Source organism: Oncorhynchus mykiss, chromosome 17 (assembly GCF_013265735.2).
Source record: "Oncorhynchus mykiss isolate Arlee chromosome 17, USDA_OmykA_1.1, whole genome shotgun sequence".
Taxonomy (NCBI): Eukaryota; Metazoa; Chordata; class Actinopteri; order Salmoniformes; family Salmonidae; genus Oncorhynchus; species Oncorhynchus mykiss.
In genome coordinates this window covers 2,949,751-2,969,113 of record NC_048581.1, presented here as the reverse complement: position 1 = coordinate 2,969,113, position 19,363 = coordinate 2,949,751, and the positions used below count along the sequence as shown (strand labels likewise).

Sequence of the window (19,363 nt, the reverse complement as noted above, 5' to 3'; positions counted from 1 at the left end):
CCTAACAATTCCACAACTACTACCTTATACACACAAGTGTAAAGGGATAAAGAATATGTACATAAAGATATATGAATGAGTGATGGTACAGAACGGCATAGGCAAGATGGTATCGAGTACAGTATATACATATGAGATGAGTAATGTAGGGTATGTAAACAAAGTGGCTAGTGATACATGCATTACATAAAGATGCAGTAGATATAGAGTACAGTATATTCATATACATATGAGATGAGTAATGTAGGGTATGTAAAAATATTAAGTGGCATTGTTAACAGTGGCTAGTGATACATTTTTTACATCAATTTCCATTATTAAAGTGGCTGGAGTTGTGTCAGTATGTTGGCAGCAGCCACTCTATATTAGTGGTGGCTATTTAACAGTCTGATGGCCTTGAGATAGAAGCTGTTTTTCAGTCTCTCGGTCCCAGCTTTGATGAACCTGTACTGACCTCGCCTTCTGGATGATAGCGGGGTGAACAGGCAGTGGCTCTGGTGGTTGTTGTCCTTGATGATCTTTATGGCCTTCCTGAGACATCGGGTGGTGTAGGTGTCCTGGAGGGCAGGTAGTTTGCCCCCGATGATGCGTTGTGTAGACCTCACTACCCTCTGGAGAGCCTTGCGGTTGTGGGCGGAGCAGTTGCCGTACCAGGCAGTGATACAGCCCGACAGGATGCTCTCGATTGTGCATCTATATAATATGACTAAATGTGTTACAGGGGCAGTCAAGAAATGGAACAGCAAGACCACAGAACATGACATAAGCAGATCTGTGAGAGACCACCTCAAGCCCCTGGTAGAGCCGGGGGTGGTGTTTACCACTCCACCACGCCTTCAGCAGGCTGGAAAAGTGGGATTGATCTGTTTGATCCAGTAGTTGAATCCTTTGACGTATTGTTGATTTCAAAACATTTCAGTTTCAACAAATGAACTGAGTTGGTTGAAAAGTGATACTAAACTTACATACCATGTAGTGTTTTATCATACTAAGATATGTTTTGCTTTTGCACATATTTGTTCATTGGTTTTGCTAGTCTGTTGATTGCCAGTCATTGGGTTCATTTGTCTTACAATATGTTCAAATCAAATCAAGCTTTATTTATACAGCCCATTTCAGACAAGGATACAAACCAACGGGTTCACAGGAAAAAACAATGAAAATAAACAGAAATATTTAGTACACAAACAATAATAACTGAAAGACTAATGAGCATTCTTAGGAAATGCCATTGATTAAAATATTATTTGGATGCAATATCCAAACCCAAAATATTAGCTTGTTTTTTAGGAGGGGTTCTGAAAGACACTGAGGGTGTCGACTGAAAATTGACTAGTAACAACAACTGGGACCTAAAAGACACCCACCATGAGACCCACTAAACATGCCTAAGAGGAAAACAAAAGAAAAACCCACACCAAACTTAAAGACAGGAAGTAAACCAGAAAGGTGGTTAAAATAATTTATTACAATCAATACCATTCATACTATTACAAAATCATAATTCTCATTCATTCTTAATTAATTGTATTTACAAAAACATCAAACAAAAACAAACCTCAGGGGAGCATCGTCCCTCCCCGTCATACCTAACCAATACCTAACCCTTTCCCTATCTCCCCTTCCCTAATCTATCCCCTCACCAAACTCACTCTAACACTCCCAGCCCTAAACCCCCTTTCCACCTCTCCCGTGCCGCATGCTTCCCCCAATTTCTCTCCTCCCTCTTCATCTTCCCCCTCAAATCACCTTCCACCCTTCTCACTATCCCTTCCACCCCCCAATCTCTCCGTCTTGACTAAATTCTGCCTGGCTTCCGACAGTCCCTTTTTAAAGAGACTCATGAGAAGCCAGAGCAGAAACCTGTCCCTATCCGTTCCCTTTGCTCTCCCTACGCCTCTCTCTAGCCTAGCCCATGTCAAAACAAAATCACTCCTAACCACACCTAGCATTACCCGTGCCCTAGCCCAGACTAGTCCGGCAAAGGCACAGTCCCAGAAGGCATGGCGCACAGTCTCCTCCAAGAGGATCTTAGACAGGTGGGGGATTGCACCAAACTATACCGGTACAAGATGGCACGTACCTGCAAGCACTTATGGAGGCCCAACAAATTCAGGTCCTTGAGCCTATTGTCCAGGCCCCGCGCCTGCACTCCCTCCCAGACCACTGACGAGATGCCCGCTACAGGCGCAGGACTCCCTGCCTGCCTGACCTCCTCGTACAGGTGCCTGTGGTCTAAACCTACTCGGGCAACTTCAACCTCGGGGTGCGCACGCAGCCACTTGGCCGCATGGCCAAAATGCCACGGCTGCCCGAGGACCCGCGTTAGACCACACCATTACGCTTCTCGCCTTATACGAGAAGAACACCCGCAGGAGGTAACCGGACGGGTGTATAACCGGACGAGCAAGCTCCGTCAACAAGAAAGAAACAAAAATGGCGTCCAGCTTGAGGGGGAAATGTGGTACCCCCCTACCTCCCTCCCCGATGGGACAGATCATGCGTGCCCTGGCGACCCACTCGCACCTGCCACTCCACATAAACTGAAACACAAGCCTCACTAGAGGCCTCCTCAGACAAGCCGGCAATGGGTAGATGTATGCCACATACAAAAGAGACGGCAACACATCCACCTTTAGGACCAGGACTTTGCCCATAAAAGACAAATACCTAGCCTTCCACATTGCTAGCTTCCTCTGTACCACTGCGATACGCATGTTCCAGTTTAGCGTCGCTGAGCCGGAGGTCTCAAAATGAACCCCGAGAATCCTCAGGGCCCCTTCACAGAGAGATAACCCCCCAGGCACATCCGTTCTACCGCGCCATCTTCCGAAAAACTTGACGGAAGACTTTGCATGGTTCAGAACCGCTCCCGACGCTCGGGTGAAATCCCCAAAGATGGCAAGGGATCTTGTCAGGCACGAGTCCTTGCACAACAGCAAGGAAGTGTCGTCGGCGTACTGCGTCATCTTAACACGCAGCCCACCGCTTCCAGGGATCAACAAGCCTTCCACCCCTGTGTCTGCCCTAATGGCAGCCCCCAGAGGCTCCATGTACAGAACGAAGAGGAGAGCCGAGAGTGGGCATCCCTGCCTGACCCCAGACGAGAGGTCAAAAACGTCACCTAAGTGACTATTTACACTAACTCGACACCCCGCTCCGACATATAAAGTACGGATCCATCCTATAAACTTCTCCCCAAATCCTAATCTACCTAACACCTTGAATAGAAAAGATCTATTCACGCGATCAAAAGCTTTCGCCTGATCTAGCGCTGCTACCATTAAAGGCAGCCCTCTATCTTCAACCCAAGCGATGGAATCCCTGATCAACTGTAGGTTCCATCTTATAGAGCGGCCCTCTACCCCGCACGTCTGATCCTCGTGGACAACGTAGGGAAGGGCTGTGCGCAACCGGTCTGCTAAAACCTTTGCAAGAATCTTGTAATCTACGCACAGCATGGTCAATGGCCACCAGTTGCCAAGGTCAGTTGCTTCCCCCTTCTTATAAAGAAGTGACAGCACACCAACAGCCATTGATCCCCCCGGGACCCCCGTCTCAAGGATGGCCTTCAAGACTTCGAGAACCACTGGTCCAAGTATACCCCAAAACTTGAGGTAAAACTCAGCCGGCAGCCCATCCATCCCAGGCACCTTCCCTTTTCCCATCCTCCTAAGAGCGCTCTCAACCTCTTCTAGTGAGATCTGGGCCTCCATCACATCTCTAATGTCCTCTGGCAACCGCCGGGACAAGTGTTCTAAAAACACGTTTCCCTGCTCTACATCTATTTCCCTTTCCTTAAATAAACCTTGGAAATGATCAGTTGTCACCCTGACCATTTCCTCTGGTTTACTTACTATACTACCATTTTCTTCCATAACTCCCTTCATTACCTTCCTACTCTGTCTGGCCCTAACCGACTTAAAGAACATAGCGGAACAAGTCTCATTATGTTCTAGAAAGCCACTATGCGCACGCTCCAGGAAAGCTCGAGCCTTCTGCTCCTGCAGCTCCCTGAGCTGCGCCTTTAGGGCTGCGAATCTCTCCCAGTCAATCGACCCGCAGAGGTTGCCTGCCTCGTACTCGAGTTCAATTAACCTTTGGATACGATCCACCTCCCTCCTTTCCTCCCTTTTTTTCCTTCTACAATATCCTATTATAAAAGCCCTTATCCTCCCCTTGACTAAATCCCACCACTCTAACACCCCCTCGCACATGGACCGGAGGCCGTCAAGCCTCCGAAAGAAACAAAAAAATGCGTCAACGAAAGCCTGCTCCTCCAGTATATCCCAATCTAACTTCCAGTACCCCCTACCGAAGAGGCAGACTGGCGACCCCACCTGCAGGAACACCCCGTCGTGATCCGTGAAGAAAACAGGCAACAGCCGCCCAGACAACTGACCCAAAGACCTGGATACAAAAATGTAGTCGAGCCTCCGCGCAACCCCCCTGGAGTTGCGCCATGTAGGACCGACCATTGCCGGAGTAGTGTGCAGGCCACCATCAACCAGACCATGGCAAGCCATTAGCCCAGAGATGGCACCTGCACTGCTATCACCGCCTAACCCTAAATCTATATTAAAGTCTCCTCCTATCACCAAGTGCCTGTTTGTAACACACAGGGGCGCCAGACAGTCCACCATCTCCCTCCTGTCTGCCGCCACCTGTGGCCCATACACCCCAATTAACCTATATCTAGCTTCTCTAAACTTAACATCTATCCCCAAAACTCTACCCTGCATTATTACAAAAGTGTTCTCTATTTTAACCTCTCTATGCCCACACAAAATCCCTACTCCTGTTGAGTGCACCCCTCCTATGCCCCAAAAAGATTCCCCCTTATCCCACTCCCTCTTAAATCTACACACATCCCCACCATCCCTCAGGTGAGCCTCCTGTAAAAAACAGAAATCAAACCCCACACCCTCTAAATAACAAAAAACCGCCCTCCTTTTAACATTATCCCTTAAGCCCCTAACATTTAGACTAAAAAAAGAAACAGAACTATTCATTTAAATATTTACAACAAATAAAAACCCCAAAACCCAAAGAAAAACCAGGAGACTCACCCGATGCTCCCCTGGTCCATCTCCACCGGCGGGGACGTCCTCTCCTCTCCTGACGCCCCCCCGTCCTCCATCCCAACCCATGATCCAGGCAGTGTGTTGGGTCCTCCCTCCCCACCCACCATCCCCCCCTCCCTGTTTGCCTCGGGGCTGCATATAGGGGACCCCATCTCCCCAAACAGGAGTTGGGATCCCTCTAGCAAACAACCCACCGACCCCTCACTGGAGTCATCCACTAAAATGCAAGGGGCTGAGGCAAACCGGGAGGACAAATTACACTCCCCTCCCCCCCCCGCCACTCTCTTAACCCCCCCCTCACCCCTCCACACCCCCCTCCCTCTCACTTCCTGCCAAGCTCCCCCTCTTTATCCCTTTCTTCTTTGGTGAAGGAGGTAGCGGGGAGACACAACGTCCCATCCCCACTAACCCCTCCACCAAATCCCTAATTTCGACCTCGAGGAAGCCTGGCAGGCTGTCCCCCCACTCCTTCCCCCCATCTCCCCCCCCTACCACCCCCTCCCCTCCCACCTCCACTCCTCCCTCCTTCTCCGTCACTGTCCCCGTTCCCTCTTCCACTCCTTCTCGTACCACTGTCCCCATTCCCTCTTCCACTCCTTCTCGTACCACTGTCCCCTTCTCCCTCTTCTCAGCTCCTCCACCTTCTTCCGTCCCCTTTTTCTTCTCTCCTTCTGTTCCATTCTTTTCTTCTCCTCGCCTCTTTCTTCCCACCTCATCCTTCTTCCCATCTTCTTCCTGCGACGTCTTTTCCCCTGTGCCATCCATGCAATCCGCACGCGTCCTTTCTTTCCTCCCCCCATCCCCCGCTCCCCCCCCAGCTGCAGACGCGTACGACCTGTGACGAGCCGGGCAATCACGCCACAGGTGTGCTCTTGAGCCACACCCGTGGCAAGCCTTGGGCTCGTCACACTCCTTGGCCTCGTGCTCTTCCGACCCACAAAAACGACATTTCTTGGCGCTGCACGAGGCCAGGATATGGCCGTAGGCCATACAACGCCTGCAGAACGGGGGCTGACGTGCATAGTAGAGTGTTCCCCTGTCAGCCCCCAGGGAGAACATCGCCGGAGGATGGAGGTAGCCATCCACACTCTTCGGGGACTCTCTGAGTAACGCCTGGAACCCTCTTCTCCCGTTCCAGAAACCCAGGGAGTCCCTGAGGTACCTCGCTGAGGAGACATTGTCCATGTACCTCCCCAGAAAGGCCCTCACCTCTTCATCTTTCACGTGCGGATTGTACATGGTTACGGTGACCACCCTGAAGTTGTTCTTCGCCAGGCTGGTCACCGCATAATGGCACAGGGGTCCCGTTTTCTCCGCTTCCTTTGCCATCTTCATTACTTCGTCGTGTTTTTCTTCTTTGTGAAACGTCACATCGAAAGCCTTCTCATTCGGGTTCCCTTGAAGGCAGAGCACTTCCTTCACCTCTATCCTGAGGCATCCCATCAAAATAGTCCTTCCAAATGTCTCTCTACTCCACGGCTCCATCTCATTTTCAGTCCAGGCAAATCGTAAGGTATTTGCCATACCAATCCCCGGAACCGATCTTGTTTGCTTGTATTGATTCATTTAAAAAAATAAGCTCTCTTCAGAAAGAAGCTTCAACTTGGAATGAAAACATATTTAAACCAAAAAGGTGGAGCAACTAAAGGTGTTGACTCTCCACATCTATCAAGACAACTGGAGCACTGGGCCAGACACTCTTAAATAGAACCTGGACCAGCTCAGGTGAAACACATACTGACTAATGAGGTGGTACCAATCAGTGCACCCTACGTGCTAACGAGCTATACGTGCTAAAGTCCAACCTCAAAACATAAATGGAAAGACCAAAGCCTGTAACACCTTCCCCCTTTAGACAACAAATATATCCTATATTTTTGTTGGACATGGTTGCTCACCCCCAACAGAAAACGTCCATTTCACATAATCAACTACAATGCTTCTACAATATAAACATGGTGTCTACTGGCTGTCAACAATTAAAAACAAGAAAAAACACATATTTCTAAATAATAATATACAATCGTATTATTAAAAAAATATCATTTTTCTTTCAATAGAATCCTAAAACTCACTCAAAGACAGGAATTTGATCACCTCAAAGACATTCATACCTAAACTGCACATTAATTTGCCAAGGTAGAGTACATGATCAGTGAATATATTAAATGTACAGGCTACAATGTGGGGATCTCATGCATGGTAATAACTACATGCATATACGACTTGCATCCTTGGTACAACATGATCATATATTCTTCTCAATCCATAGGCTTCATTAATGTCATTCAGGCTGTTTTGAAGTTGATGCAACTGGCTATGATAGCTGAGGTTCATAGCTAGGTTCTGAACTAATATGTATACCAAACGTTTGGGTCCATACACAGATCGGCTAGATAGCTAGCTACACATCCATGGGCATACAGGGATTTTAATCATCCACTGCATAATAAGCAAGAACAAGAATAACAAGAACATAGCAATCTACGCAATTTCATCTATCTGCATGGCAAATATCAGCAAGTTAAGCTTACAAAATTGCACATTAAATTTGCAGTACATTTTTCAGCTAGCTAGATTCTATACATCCACTGTTTTACAAAATGACAGCCTGGTGTGCTGGCCATCTTTGATCCATTTCTTCTGTGTAGGGGTACCCCTCTCTCCTAGTATTTCTGTCTGCCATCTTTGCTGAAGAAAGTCTAACAGTCACTAGTGTAGCAGCAGCCTCCTCCGGTCCTAGTGCCGAACCGGTAGGACTTTTAAAATGCGATGGAACGGTTGACGAAAAAAAGAAATCACAGAAAAAATATATGGACTGATATTGATTTATTTAGTGGGGGCTAATATATATTTTAGTTCTAGCGATGTCCCTGATTCCTACCCTTTAACTTTTTGTCTGATAATAAAATATACATTTTACTCAACTGCGTTACCCACTCCAGTCAGCAGATGGCGGTCTGAGACTTTATGCTGTTGGTGTGACGTATAATCTAGGGGACGGAACGCTTCTTTCAACAGCAACAGTAAGTTATCCACCTCGGTAGCTTGCTAGACAAAAAAGCTGAACCAGTAAAGCTCTTTAGACGCTTTCGTGTTTATTAGCCACTGTATTTTAAACACACTTCTTTTGTCTAGTTAGTTATCCGATTTAATTTAATATTTACGGCGTTGTTGTTATTAGTCAGCTAGCAGTCTGGTTAAGTTAGCATTAGCATAGCTAACATCCGCGACCATGCGGTCACTAAGCTACTCTCCTTCTGCTAAAGAAGAGGTGGATATCACAGTAAAACAAGAAGTAGAGGCCGTTACTGTGAAAGAAGAGGAAGACGCGTTCAGAGTGAAAAAGGAGGAGGATGTTACAGTAAAACGAGAGGAGGATGCAGTTTATAGAGTGAAAGAGGAGGAGAGAGAGATGACTGTTACATCGAAAAAGGAGGAAGAAGAGGAACCTGGATATCTGGGCCCGGTTTTCCGAATGCATCTTAAGGCATCCAATGGTTCTAATGATGACTTTAGCCAAAATGTGATTTTGAGAAACCGTAACCTGACTAACACTAGTAAGTACTGTCTTAAAAACAGAGGCACAAACTCTGCAGTTGTTGAACTGATGTTTGGTGTTAAAGCAGAAATCTGCAATTGCTACATTCATGTTATGACTTTTAAATAATTTATTTATAGCCATTGATTCTTGAAGAATATAACACATGCTTCATGAGCTTAGTTCAACTGTTGTACCCCATCAGAACCCAGAATAAGCTTTTTTTACTTTAATGTTTAGAAACAATGTAAATAAACACTGTATCGCCTCAAAATGTCAGCTCGGGGATATGAACTTGCAACCGGTTACTAGTCCAACGCTCTAACCACTAGGCTACCCTGCTGCCTCAACATGGTTAAAACTATAATGTTGATATCATTGATGGTCAGGCCTTGCATCCATAGGTCTGTCTGTAGTTACATTTCTCCAACCCCATAATCATTTTATTACCAAAACAGTGGTGAAATGACAGATTTGTTATTGTTTGAACTGCAGATTGCTGGGCTGTGTGGGGTTTTTAAACAGCAACAAAATGGCTGCCCAGAGACTTGGTTAACAGCTGAGGGATGGGGGAAGGAGAAGTGTAACCACTCTCAAATTCATAGAGAACGATATTGTAGAAACCATAACCCAACACCGAGCGACCTCGTCAAGAAGTTCAGACATCTTGGCGTAACAGTTATAAGGTGTTGACTTGACAGTCGCTGGACCCAGGTTTGAGTTCAGCTCAGTCCCTCCCCCTGAATTCAATACACTATGAATACAAGGACTGGCCATCCATGATGTCATAATGATAATTTAACCAGTTTTCTAGGCTATATAGTATATTCTAGAATTAATCCATGATGTCATAATGATAGTTGCTGACTTTTGCCTTATACCTGCAGCAAATGCCTCTACCCCGTCTTCTGGCTGGGCAGAGGACTTTAGGATTTTAGTTACTGCGGTGTAACAAGGGCCTAGCCGTGCGGCCCTACCAACCCTTCTATTTCTTCGTAATGGCCCTTCGCGTGAGTTGGGTTTGTTCCTTCGTTCACGTTGTCACTCCCTTATTTTCCGGTCTAGTATGAGGCCTTGGATAGATATACTCCCATTTAAATATTCAGAGTGTTATGGATTCTTCCTATAATTCCTTACCTTCAAGTTTCTTTTACCTCTGTATATATCAATACCTAATAACTTCTTCTATTGGTTATTATGCTCGTCAGCTAGTAGTCACTTGGAAACTAGTATTGGTATATATTTTGACACACAATGACAGTTTTTTATTTTACCTTTATTTTACTAGGCAAGTCAGTTAAGAACAAATTCTTATTTTCAATGACGGCATAGGAACAGTGTTCAGGGGCAGAACGACAGATTTGTACCGTGTCAGCTCGGGGATTCGAACTTGCAACCTTTCGGTTATTAGTCCAACGCTCTAACCACTCGGCTACCCTGCTGCCCCAAATATTCTTTAATTGGTAATTGGTATTCTCACAGCACTAACGCTAGATTCCAAATTCCAATATCCTAATACACTTCCAACTCTGTGTATGGACTCAATATATTGTAACGGGTACTTGGCTGTTTCCTTGTATTGCTAATCACATCTGTACTTGATGTCTCACTGTTTTACTGCCGCTTTGTCTGTGATCAAGAGGTGTCAAGACCCCTGTGTTTCAAATATGGTTCTAGTCTAACAAAAAGCGTATAGTGCAATAGTAAATTTACCTATGATGATTCTCCATATGAAGTCTGTCTCATATGTCAGTGAGGATCATGCCTCTCTTATGATCTCTGTTCTCTTTATATACCTTTTTACAGGGGAAGTTCTCAAGTTTCTGGAGCTGTGGCTAAACCACACTTTCACTGCCCTGCTGCTTGCACCGGCCGCTTACTCGGGAACTGTAGATTGCTTACACTGAGTGCTTACACTGGGACGGTAGATTGCTTATTACGTCATCTTAGACCTGTGTCTAAATGGAAGCTTCTTATTCTAAATCTAGGTCATGCACTACTAACTCCCATTCTGCTGCTTCCGTGTTACTGTTGGCTGATTCTACTTAATGATACCAGCTGGTTGTTTCTACCACTTGAGGCGGCGTAGGTGGCATGTCAAGCGTCAGCTGGGAGAAGTCTATGATAGGTATCTCCTCTGCTTCCCCCTGTTGTCCAGTTTCTGCAGGTGTGGTCCATGGTTCCATGAGGTCCCGTGAATGCCTTGTGTTGCTGTACCCATTGCTTGATGGAGTGGGCAGATTCTTTTCATCTCTTGTCACACCAGATATACGACATCGATAACTACTGGTTTCCTCATTAGCATGGAGGAGTTTATGCAATGAAATTGCCCTCGTGCCGCAATTTTAGAAAACACAAAGGGGCCTGTATTGTAGACCAAAAGTCTTCTACCACACTGCTTAGAGTTTCAACAACATGAATAACTTATTTCTAATCTACAATCTTAGATGCTACTACTAATGTGAAAACAAGACAAAATATGACTTCTTGCTCATTTTAAGACAATAATTTTAACATTCATTACAGACATCAATTGTTGTACAACATCATGGCTATGCTGTTGGCATCAACTTTTACACTGGATTACCACTGTTGTGGGCCTTTAATCATCTGTCTGACTTTGTTGTTCACACAGGAGAGAGACGTGACTATCGTGGATCCTCTGGGGAGCCTCAACAACCTCATGATGCTGAGGAGACAGAGAAGAGTCTCTCCAGATCAGAACACCTCAATAAACACCCGCAGAGACCCACAGGGAAGAAATCTCACTGCTGCTCTGACTGTGGGAAGAGATTCACATCATCAGGCATTAAAATTCATCAGAGAACACACACAGGAGAGAAATCTTATAGCTGTGGTCAATGTGGGAAGAGTTTTACAACATTAATCTCTCTGAAAGTACACCAGAGAACACACACAAGAAAGAAACGTTATAGCTGTGATCAATGTGGGAAGAGATTTTCTACAACTGGCCACCTGACTCAACACCAGAGAACACACACAGGAGATAAACCTTATAGCTGTGATCAATGTGGGAAGAGATTTGCTATATCTGGCAACCTGACTCAACACCAGAGAAAACACACAGGAGAGAAATCTTATAGCTGTGATCAATGTGGGAGGAGATTTGCTACATCTGGCAACCTGACTCAACACCAGAGAACACATACAGGAGATAAATCTTATAGCTGTGGTCAATGTTGGAGGAGTTTTACAACATTAATCTCTCTGAAAGTACACCAGAGAACACACACAAGAAAGAAACGTTATAGCTGTGATCAATGTGGGAAGAGATTTGATACATCTGGCAACCTGACTCAACACCAGAGAAAACACACAGGAGAGAAACCTTATAGCTGTGATCAATGTGGGAGGAGATTTGCTATATCTGGCAACCTGACTCGACACCAGAGAACACACACAGGAGAGAAACCTTATAGCTGTGGTCAATGTAGGAGGAGATTTGCTATATCTGGCAACCTGACTCGACACCAGAGAACACACACAGGAGAGAAACCTTATAGCTGTGGTCAATGTAGGAGGAGATTTGCTACATCTGGCAACCTGATTCGACACCAGAGAACACACACAGGAGAGAAACCTTATATCTGTGGTAAATGTGGGAGGAGATTTAGTCGATCTGGAGATCTGACAGTGCACAAGAGAACACACACAGGAGAGAAACCTTATAGCTGTGGTCAATGTGGGAATAGATTTGCTTCATCTGGCTCTCTGACTCTACACCAGAGAACGCACACAGGAGAGAAACCTTATAGCTGTGGTCAATGTGGGAAGAGATTTGCTTCATCTGGCTCTCTGACTCTACACCAGAGAACACAACACAGGAGAGAAACCTTATAGCTGTGGTCAATGTGGGAGGAGTTTTAGTCGATCTGGAGATCTGACAGTGCACAAGAGAACACACACAGGAGAGAAATCTTATAGCTGTGGTCAATGTGGGAAGAGTTTTGTTCAATCTGGCCATCTGACTCAACACCAGAGAACACACAGGATTGAAATCTCATAGCTGTGACCAGAGATAATCTGATAAATGATCTCTGATCAAATATTAGAAAATACATACATGAAGTAGTTGTTTCATGATTTCAATGAATTAATGTCACAATGTAGAATTTTTTAACATTGTAGTAGGCGTATTGTAATGATTTCACAATGTAGAAGCCTAAACGTGTGCCCACTTGGATCAAATCAAATTATTTTATGAAGCCCTTCTGATATCAGCTGATATCTCAAAGTGCTGTACAGAAACCCAGCCTAAAACCCCAAACAGCAAGCAATGCAGGTGTAGAAGCACGGTGGCTAGGAAAAACTCCCATGAAAGGCCAAAACCTAGGAAGAAACCTAGAGAAGAACCAGGCTATGAGGGGTGGCCAGCCCTTTTCTGGCTGTGCCGGGTGGAGATTATAACAGAACATGGCCAAGATGTTCATAAATGACCAGCATAGTCAAATAATAATAATCACAGTAGTTGTCGAGGGTGCAACAGATCAACACCTCAGGAGTAAATGTCAGTTGGCTTTTCATAGCCGATCATTAAGAGTATCTCTTCCGTTCCTGCTGTCTCTAGAGAGTCGAAAACAGCAGGTTTGGGACAGGTAGCACATCCGGTGAACAGGTCAGGGTTCCATAGCCGTAGGCAGAACAGTTGAAACTGGAGCAGCAACACGGCCAGGTGGACTGGGGACAGCAAGGAGTCATCGTGCCAGGTAGTCCTGAGGCCTGGTGCTAGGGCTCAGGTTCTCCGAGAGTGAGAAAGAGAGAATTAGAGAGAGCATACTTAAATTCACACAGGACACCGGATAAGACAGGAGAAGTATCTCAGATATATCAAACTGACCCTAGCCCCCTGACACATAAACTACTGCAGCATAAATACTGGAGGCTGAGACAGGAGGGGTCAGGAGACACTGTGGCCCCATCCGATGATACCCCCGGACAGGGCCAAACAGGAAGGATATAACCCCACCGACTTTGCCAAAGCAGAGCCCCCACACCGCTAGAGGGATATCTTCAACCACCAACTTACCATCCTGAGAGAAGGCCGAGTAAAGCCCACAAAGATCTCCGCCATGGCACAACCCAAGGGGGAGCGCCAACCCAGACAGGAAGATCACGTCAGTGACTCAACCCACTCAAGTGACGCACCCCTCCTAGGGACGGCATGAAAGAGCACCAGTTTGCCATTGACTCAGCCCCTGTAATAGGGTTAGAGGCAGAGAATCCCAGTGGAGAGAGGGGAACCGGCCAGGCAGAGACAGCAAGGACGGTTCGTTGCTCCAGAGCCTTTCCGTTTACCTTCACACTCCTGGGCCAGACTACACTCAATCATATGACCTACTGAAGAGATGAGTCTTCAGTAAAGACTTAAAGGTTGAGACCGAGTCTGCGTCTCTCACATGGATAGGCAGACCATTCCATTCAAATGGAGATCTACAGGAGAAAGCCCTGCCTCCAGCTGTTTGCTTAGAAATTCTAGGGACAATTAGGAGTTGTGTTACACTTACCACGTTGGTGACCCACTTGAATCAAAATGCAACACTTCAAAATGTGGCGTGCTGTTTTCTACAAATTGTCCTCTAACCAGGGATGTACTCCCAGGGATGTACTCCCAGATTCCGTGTGGTTTTTGAGCTGTTAGTTTTAACAGGACGTGCAACCTCATCTCTCTCCTCTCTCACAATTTTTTGATATCGATGAGTGATGACAAATAAGTGTTGCATTCCCTTGTTTAGCGACCCCTAAATTTAATGCATCGCTCCCAAATGTAGCTGACTTTTCTGCAGGTTGTCCTCTAACCAGGGAGGTAAAATATATCTCCCATTTCCATGTGTTTTTTTGTTGTGTCAGATTCAACCTAATTACCCCCCTAATCGATATCAGTGATTTATTGCTATTTGTCAAAACAACAGTGTTTCTGGTGCTTGTGCAGTTTATAAGGAGCTTGTTTAAAAAATACAAGTAATGTGATTATTGTGGCAGATGTTTGTGTAAATAGCACATGTTATGTTTAGGTTTTCAATTTATCCCCAAACTGTTCCTGCATATTGGTTATTGATTTGGACTGTGTTTTGACATTGGGCTATCCCACCAAGCAAAATTATATTGAAAAGACGTTGAAAATATGACTATGCAATCAAATATTTCATATTTACATTTCATGTAACATTTGGTAGTGATGTTTATTCATGCAACCAACATGACAATTTTTTGGTACAATTATATTGACATTGTTGCCCTGTTTTTAGAATATCAGGGTTAATTCTCACATGTGCCAAACCAAATGTTCTAGAGCATGACATTGGGGACTGGGCCCAGATCCAACAACATGCCTATCTAGTGAACCCTGAAAAGAGAGAGAAGCTCCGCAGTGAGGTGGAAAGTTATTACGGATATCGCAGGAGTTTCCTCTTGAAATCAGACATGTCCGTGGTAAGGAAAACTTGGTTGCTGATTATCTCTGGGGTGACCAGTCAAAAAGATTTGTGCTTTGCGTTGAGCCAGTGTGTTTATTTGGAGTTTTATCTCTTATTCTTTTCCGTATTGAAACTGCACTGTTGGTTAGGGGCTCATAAGGAAGCATTTCACTGTTGTATTCGGTGCATGTGACTAATACAATTTGATTTGAGTTTTGTTTGGGCTCGTTCCAAGAGGACGAGAGTTCTAGAAGCTACTGAGTTTTAGGATAAGGAGAGTTCTAGAAGCTAGTGAGTTGTAGGATTCTATAGAAAGAAAAAGGAGAAAAAAATAACATGATTGTTTATTATTATTTAGGAATAGGTGGGCAGATTTAGTGGGTCTCATGGTGGGTGTCTTTTAGGTCCCAGTTGTTGTTACTAGTCAACTTTCAGTGGACACTGTGAGAGCAAAACTGCAACATTATGTTATTGTACTTTTATTGTATCAAATGGTTGTTTTATGTAACAGAATAGAGGGTTCTTGGAACTATTGTGTCTGTGTTCTACTGAGGATGGGCCTCTGGGAGAAAACACTGACAGGAGATTTACAATGTCTTTTGGGTGATTAAAACCTAAAGAGACAGTATTCCAGATGAGTTAATGTTTCTGTTCTATATGTTACCAGGGAGAGATGACCCCAGGGCCAGACCCTGGTTTCTACACAGAGTACTGTTTTTACAGCAGATACTGTCTGCTGAGAATTATAAGTACCTTTCATACAAATCTTAACCTTGTGACCCGTTGTATACATCTGTTGGTCATATAGGTTGAAAGGGGTGTATCTTAGCTATAAAAGACCTTTGTACTTTTGTCTCGTGGCTCTCAACGAATCATCTGGGGGTGATTTGTTGACCAGCCAATATTATCGTAGAGCACTCAATTGATTCACTTTATATGTGTGTGTTGTATTGACCTGCTCCCTTATTAAGTGAATAAAGATTTAGTTTAATAAGAATAAATCTGACTTGTGTGATAAGTTTGTTTCTCATTTGATATTAAAGAAATTAACAATCACATTTGCCAATGTGAATCTTGACTTGGTGACCGCTCCTGACGACCTGGGTAAATCGTCCTCGAGGGATCCCTCAAACTTGGAATCTCATGGAGACCACACTTCGGGAACGGAGCAGATGGACCCACCTTAGACCTGAGAGGCAGCGAGCAGATTCTATACACCTAGTTTTTTTTAAAGTGAGTTTTTAGAAAATCCTCGTAGGCTCTGAGTGTGTATTCCTATGTGAGCGGGCACCTTGGAGGCGTAAACAGGGCCCATTCAGGAGCCTCTGAGTGTGTATTCCTGTGTGGAGGTGTAAACAGGGCCCAGTCAGGAGGCTCTGTGTATAAATGTATGAGTTGCATTATCCTAGGAACTAACCATGAGATAGAAATGTGAAAATATTCCTGCAGGTAAAAATATTGTTGAAAAACGAATTGATTAGGTATGTTTGGGAATAGCATAGTGTGACTGATATGAGAGTTGTGTGAATGTGGAAATGAGTCTTAATCTGACGTTTGGATAGTAACATATAGAAATATGCTTACTCAGATTATTGAAAATTAGATAATAAACGGGATGATATTTTAGAAAGCAGCGGAAGGTTTATAGTTCCTGGGAGGTTTAGAGAACAGTTGAGGATCCCGTGGTCTTTGTCTGGGAAACAAAAGTTAATTTTTTTATTCTGCTGGGAGTATGTTTGGAGAGTTGCTTCTTAGCTATGTAGAGTCCTTGAAAAAGCCAATTGAATGGTTTTCGTGAGTAGCTAAGAATTTATTTTTATATGGATTCTGTGAATATATGAACATATGATGAATTGTATGTGTGTTTAATGATTACTAGAGATTTTATAAAGTAAAACTCTGAATATAATTAGATATAATTTAAGCAACCCGCATGTAGACAAACGTAGGTTTTAAGTTGGTATCTTTAATGGATAATTTGATAAAGACGAGGTTTAAGCATTATTAAACAGTCTGCAAAGTCTGTGCAGTTGTCTCAGAAACTGATGGGAGTGTGTCCACTACAAAACACTTATAGGATTTTCTCAGTCCGGGTACTACATTTGAAATAAAACTGCCCTTAAGGCCTGTGGGGGTCTTCCCAGTATGAGAGGAGTTGCTAGATTTATTGAATAAACCTTTTTTCCATCAAGTTAGAGTGAACCAAAGTGCCTGACTAACTGTTGATGTTGAAGGAGCGTCCCGTCCACTACGTCACAGTGGCAGAATCACCTGAAAGACACACATCGCCATCTGCTGACTGGAGTTGGTATCGCAGTTGAGAAAATAACTTTCAGACAAAAAGCTCAAAAAGTTATTTGAAGAACCTTTTGTGGGAACCCCTATATGTTATTTGAAGAACCCCTTATCATGGTTCCTCAAAGAACCTTTGGGGTTCATTTTTTAACTCCCTGTCCACCTTCCCTCCATTATAAAAACATATTATAATAATATTGACAATATTGACTTAAATAATTAATTGTTTATTTAGTGGCACGACAAATGTGAATTAATATTTACAAAACAATTTACCCAACAACATTTTTTTTAAATGATGATGTACAATAAAAACAACATACATTAAAAATGAATCATAGGTAAACTAACAACATTGTAGACTTGATAATAAATACAGATTTTTCAGCTTTAGTGTGTATATCATATTCACCTAGTTATGTTAGGAAGTTTGCCATCTTTATGACCGGCCCTGGTGGCTTCACCCAACTTCTCCTATCCCCAGAACACAGTAACTTAATAACATAAGTGTTTTTCTGACATTTTTGAGAAATTTAAGGGAAATTTTAAAAAATACAGCCGAAGCAGAGCCCCAAGTCCCATGGAGACGTCCTCGAGGGCGTGGATGTTCTCCCCATCAAAGGCCAGCGGGATTTCACTCTCATGGTGAAATGGATTTCCACCGATGTGCAGTAAAGGAGTGAAGAGCGGTGAAATCTGTGTCAACAAAAGTAAGAAAAGATTAATACATATACAATTAACAAAGACCATAACAAATGTTCAGCTGTAGTTTTATATAAGCATGCACACCTATGTTTATGAAGAAACAGATGATTGGTGCATAAGCATACCATGTCACGGACATAAAGGCCACTCGGGTCCTGAAGAGGTAGGGCAAGAGCAGAATCACTGCGGTGGTCTCCAGTCCTAGTAAAGCATTGATCTTACTACACTTGCTAATTTTATTACAAAATACATTAGAGGAAGGGAAGGAATAAGAGCAAATCCCTCTTCTGTATTTTCCTTCAGGGACTGTCAAAATAGCAGGATGATGTCCTCACCCCTGCCTCGCCTCTCTACCTCTGCTAGTCATTGAATTCTCTTTTTGTCTATATCCATTCCATGGACTTGATTAATTTCTGAGAAGTTCTGAAAAGATAATTAAGATAATTAACGCAGACATGTAAGGTTTCCAAAATGGGATAGTATTGTCCATGTAACGTTTCCAAAATGGGACAGTATTGTCCATGTAAGGTTTCCAAAATGGGATAGTATTGTCCATGTAACATTATGCCCCCTTGTGAGTTAATAGTGTTGCTGGCTGTAGCAGGCTATATAAAGAGAAAGACCTCCATTGACGATTCAGTTCGTTGTAACATCTCGTATTGTTGATTTCAAAATTTTTCATCTTCAACAAATGCACTAAATGTAAACTTTTTCATACTAAGATGGAGCATGAGTCGATTGGTTGGTCATTGGTTTCATTTATTTTGCAATATGTTCAAACCAAGCTTGAATAATACAGCACATTTCAGACATTGATGCACCGCAATGCATTTCACAGGAAAAATAAATAAAACATACACAGCAAACAGAACTGAAAGACTAATGACTAACAAGAACTGGATGCTACAACCCAAAATATAAGCTTGTTTTACTACATTGTTTGTTACATTCCCCAGCAAGAAAACCATAAACGTCACTTAAATAGAAGAGGGAACTAACAAAGTTACTGACAACAAAAACTAAACAGGTTTTAGGAGGGATTCTGAATGACACTATGAGGGTGTCCACTGAAAGGTGACAAGTAACAACAACTGGGACATAAAAGACACTCATTAAATCTGCCCAAGGAGAGGCAAACAAAAGAAAAACCCACACCAAACTTACAGACAGGAAGCAAACCAAAAAGATGGTTAAAATAATTTATTACAATCAATACTATTACAAAATCATAATTCTCATTCATTCTTAATTAATTGTATTTACAAAAACATCAAACAAAAACAAACCTCAGGGGAGCATCATCC

General features: G+C 43.7%; 1 protein-coding gene across 1 annotated transcript; it reads left to right on the top strand.

The window, feature by feature from the left end:
• The first annotated feature begins 11,486 nt into the window (after positions 1-11,486).
• On the top strand, positions 11,487-12,486 carry LOC118940054 (gastrula zinc finger protein XlCGF17.1-like). Its single transcript, XM_036948276.1, has 2 exons — positions 11,487-11,497; positions 11,667-12,486. Exons 1-2 carry the CDS (start codon positions 11,487-11,489, stop codon positions 12,484-12,486), a joined length of 831 nt encoding a protein of 276 aa, XP_036804171.1.
• Positions 12,487-19,363: the final 6,877 nt, after the last annotated feature.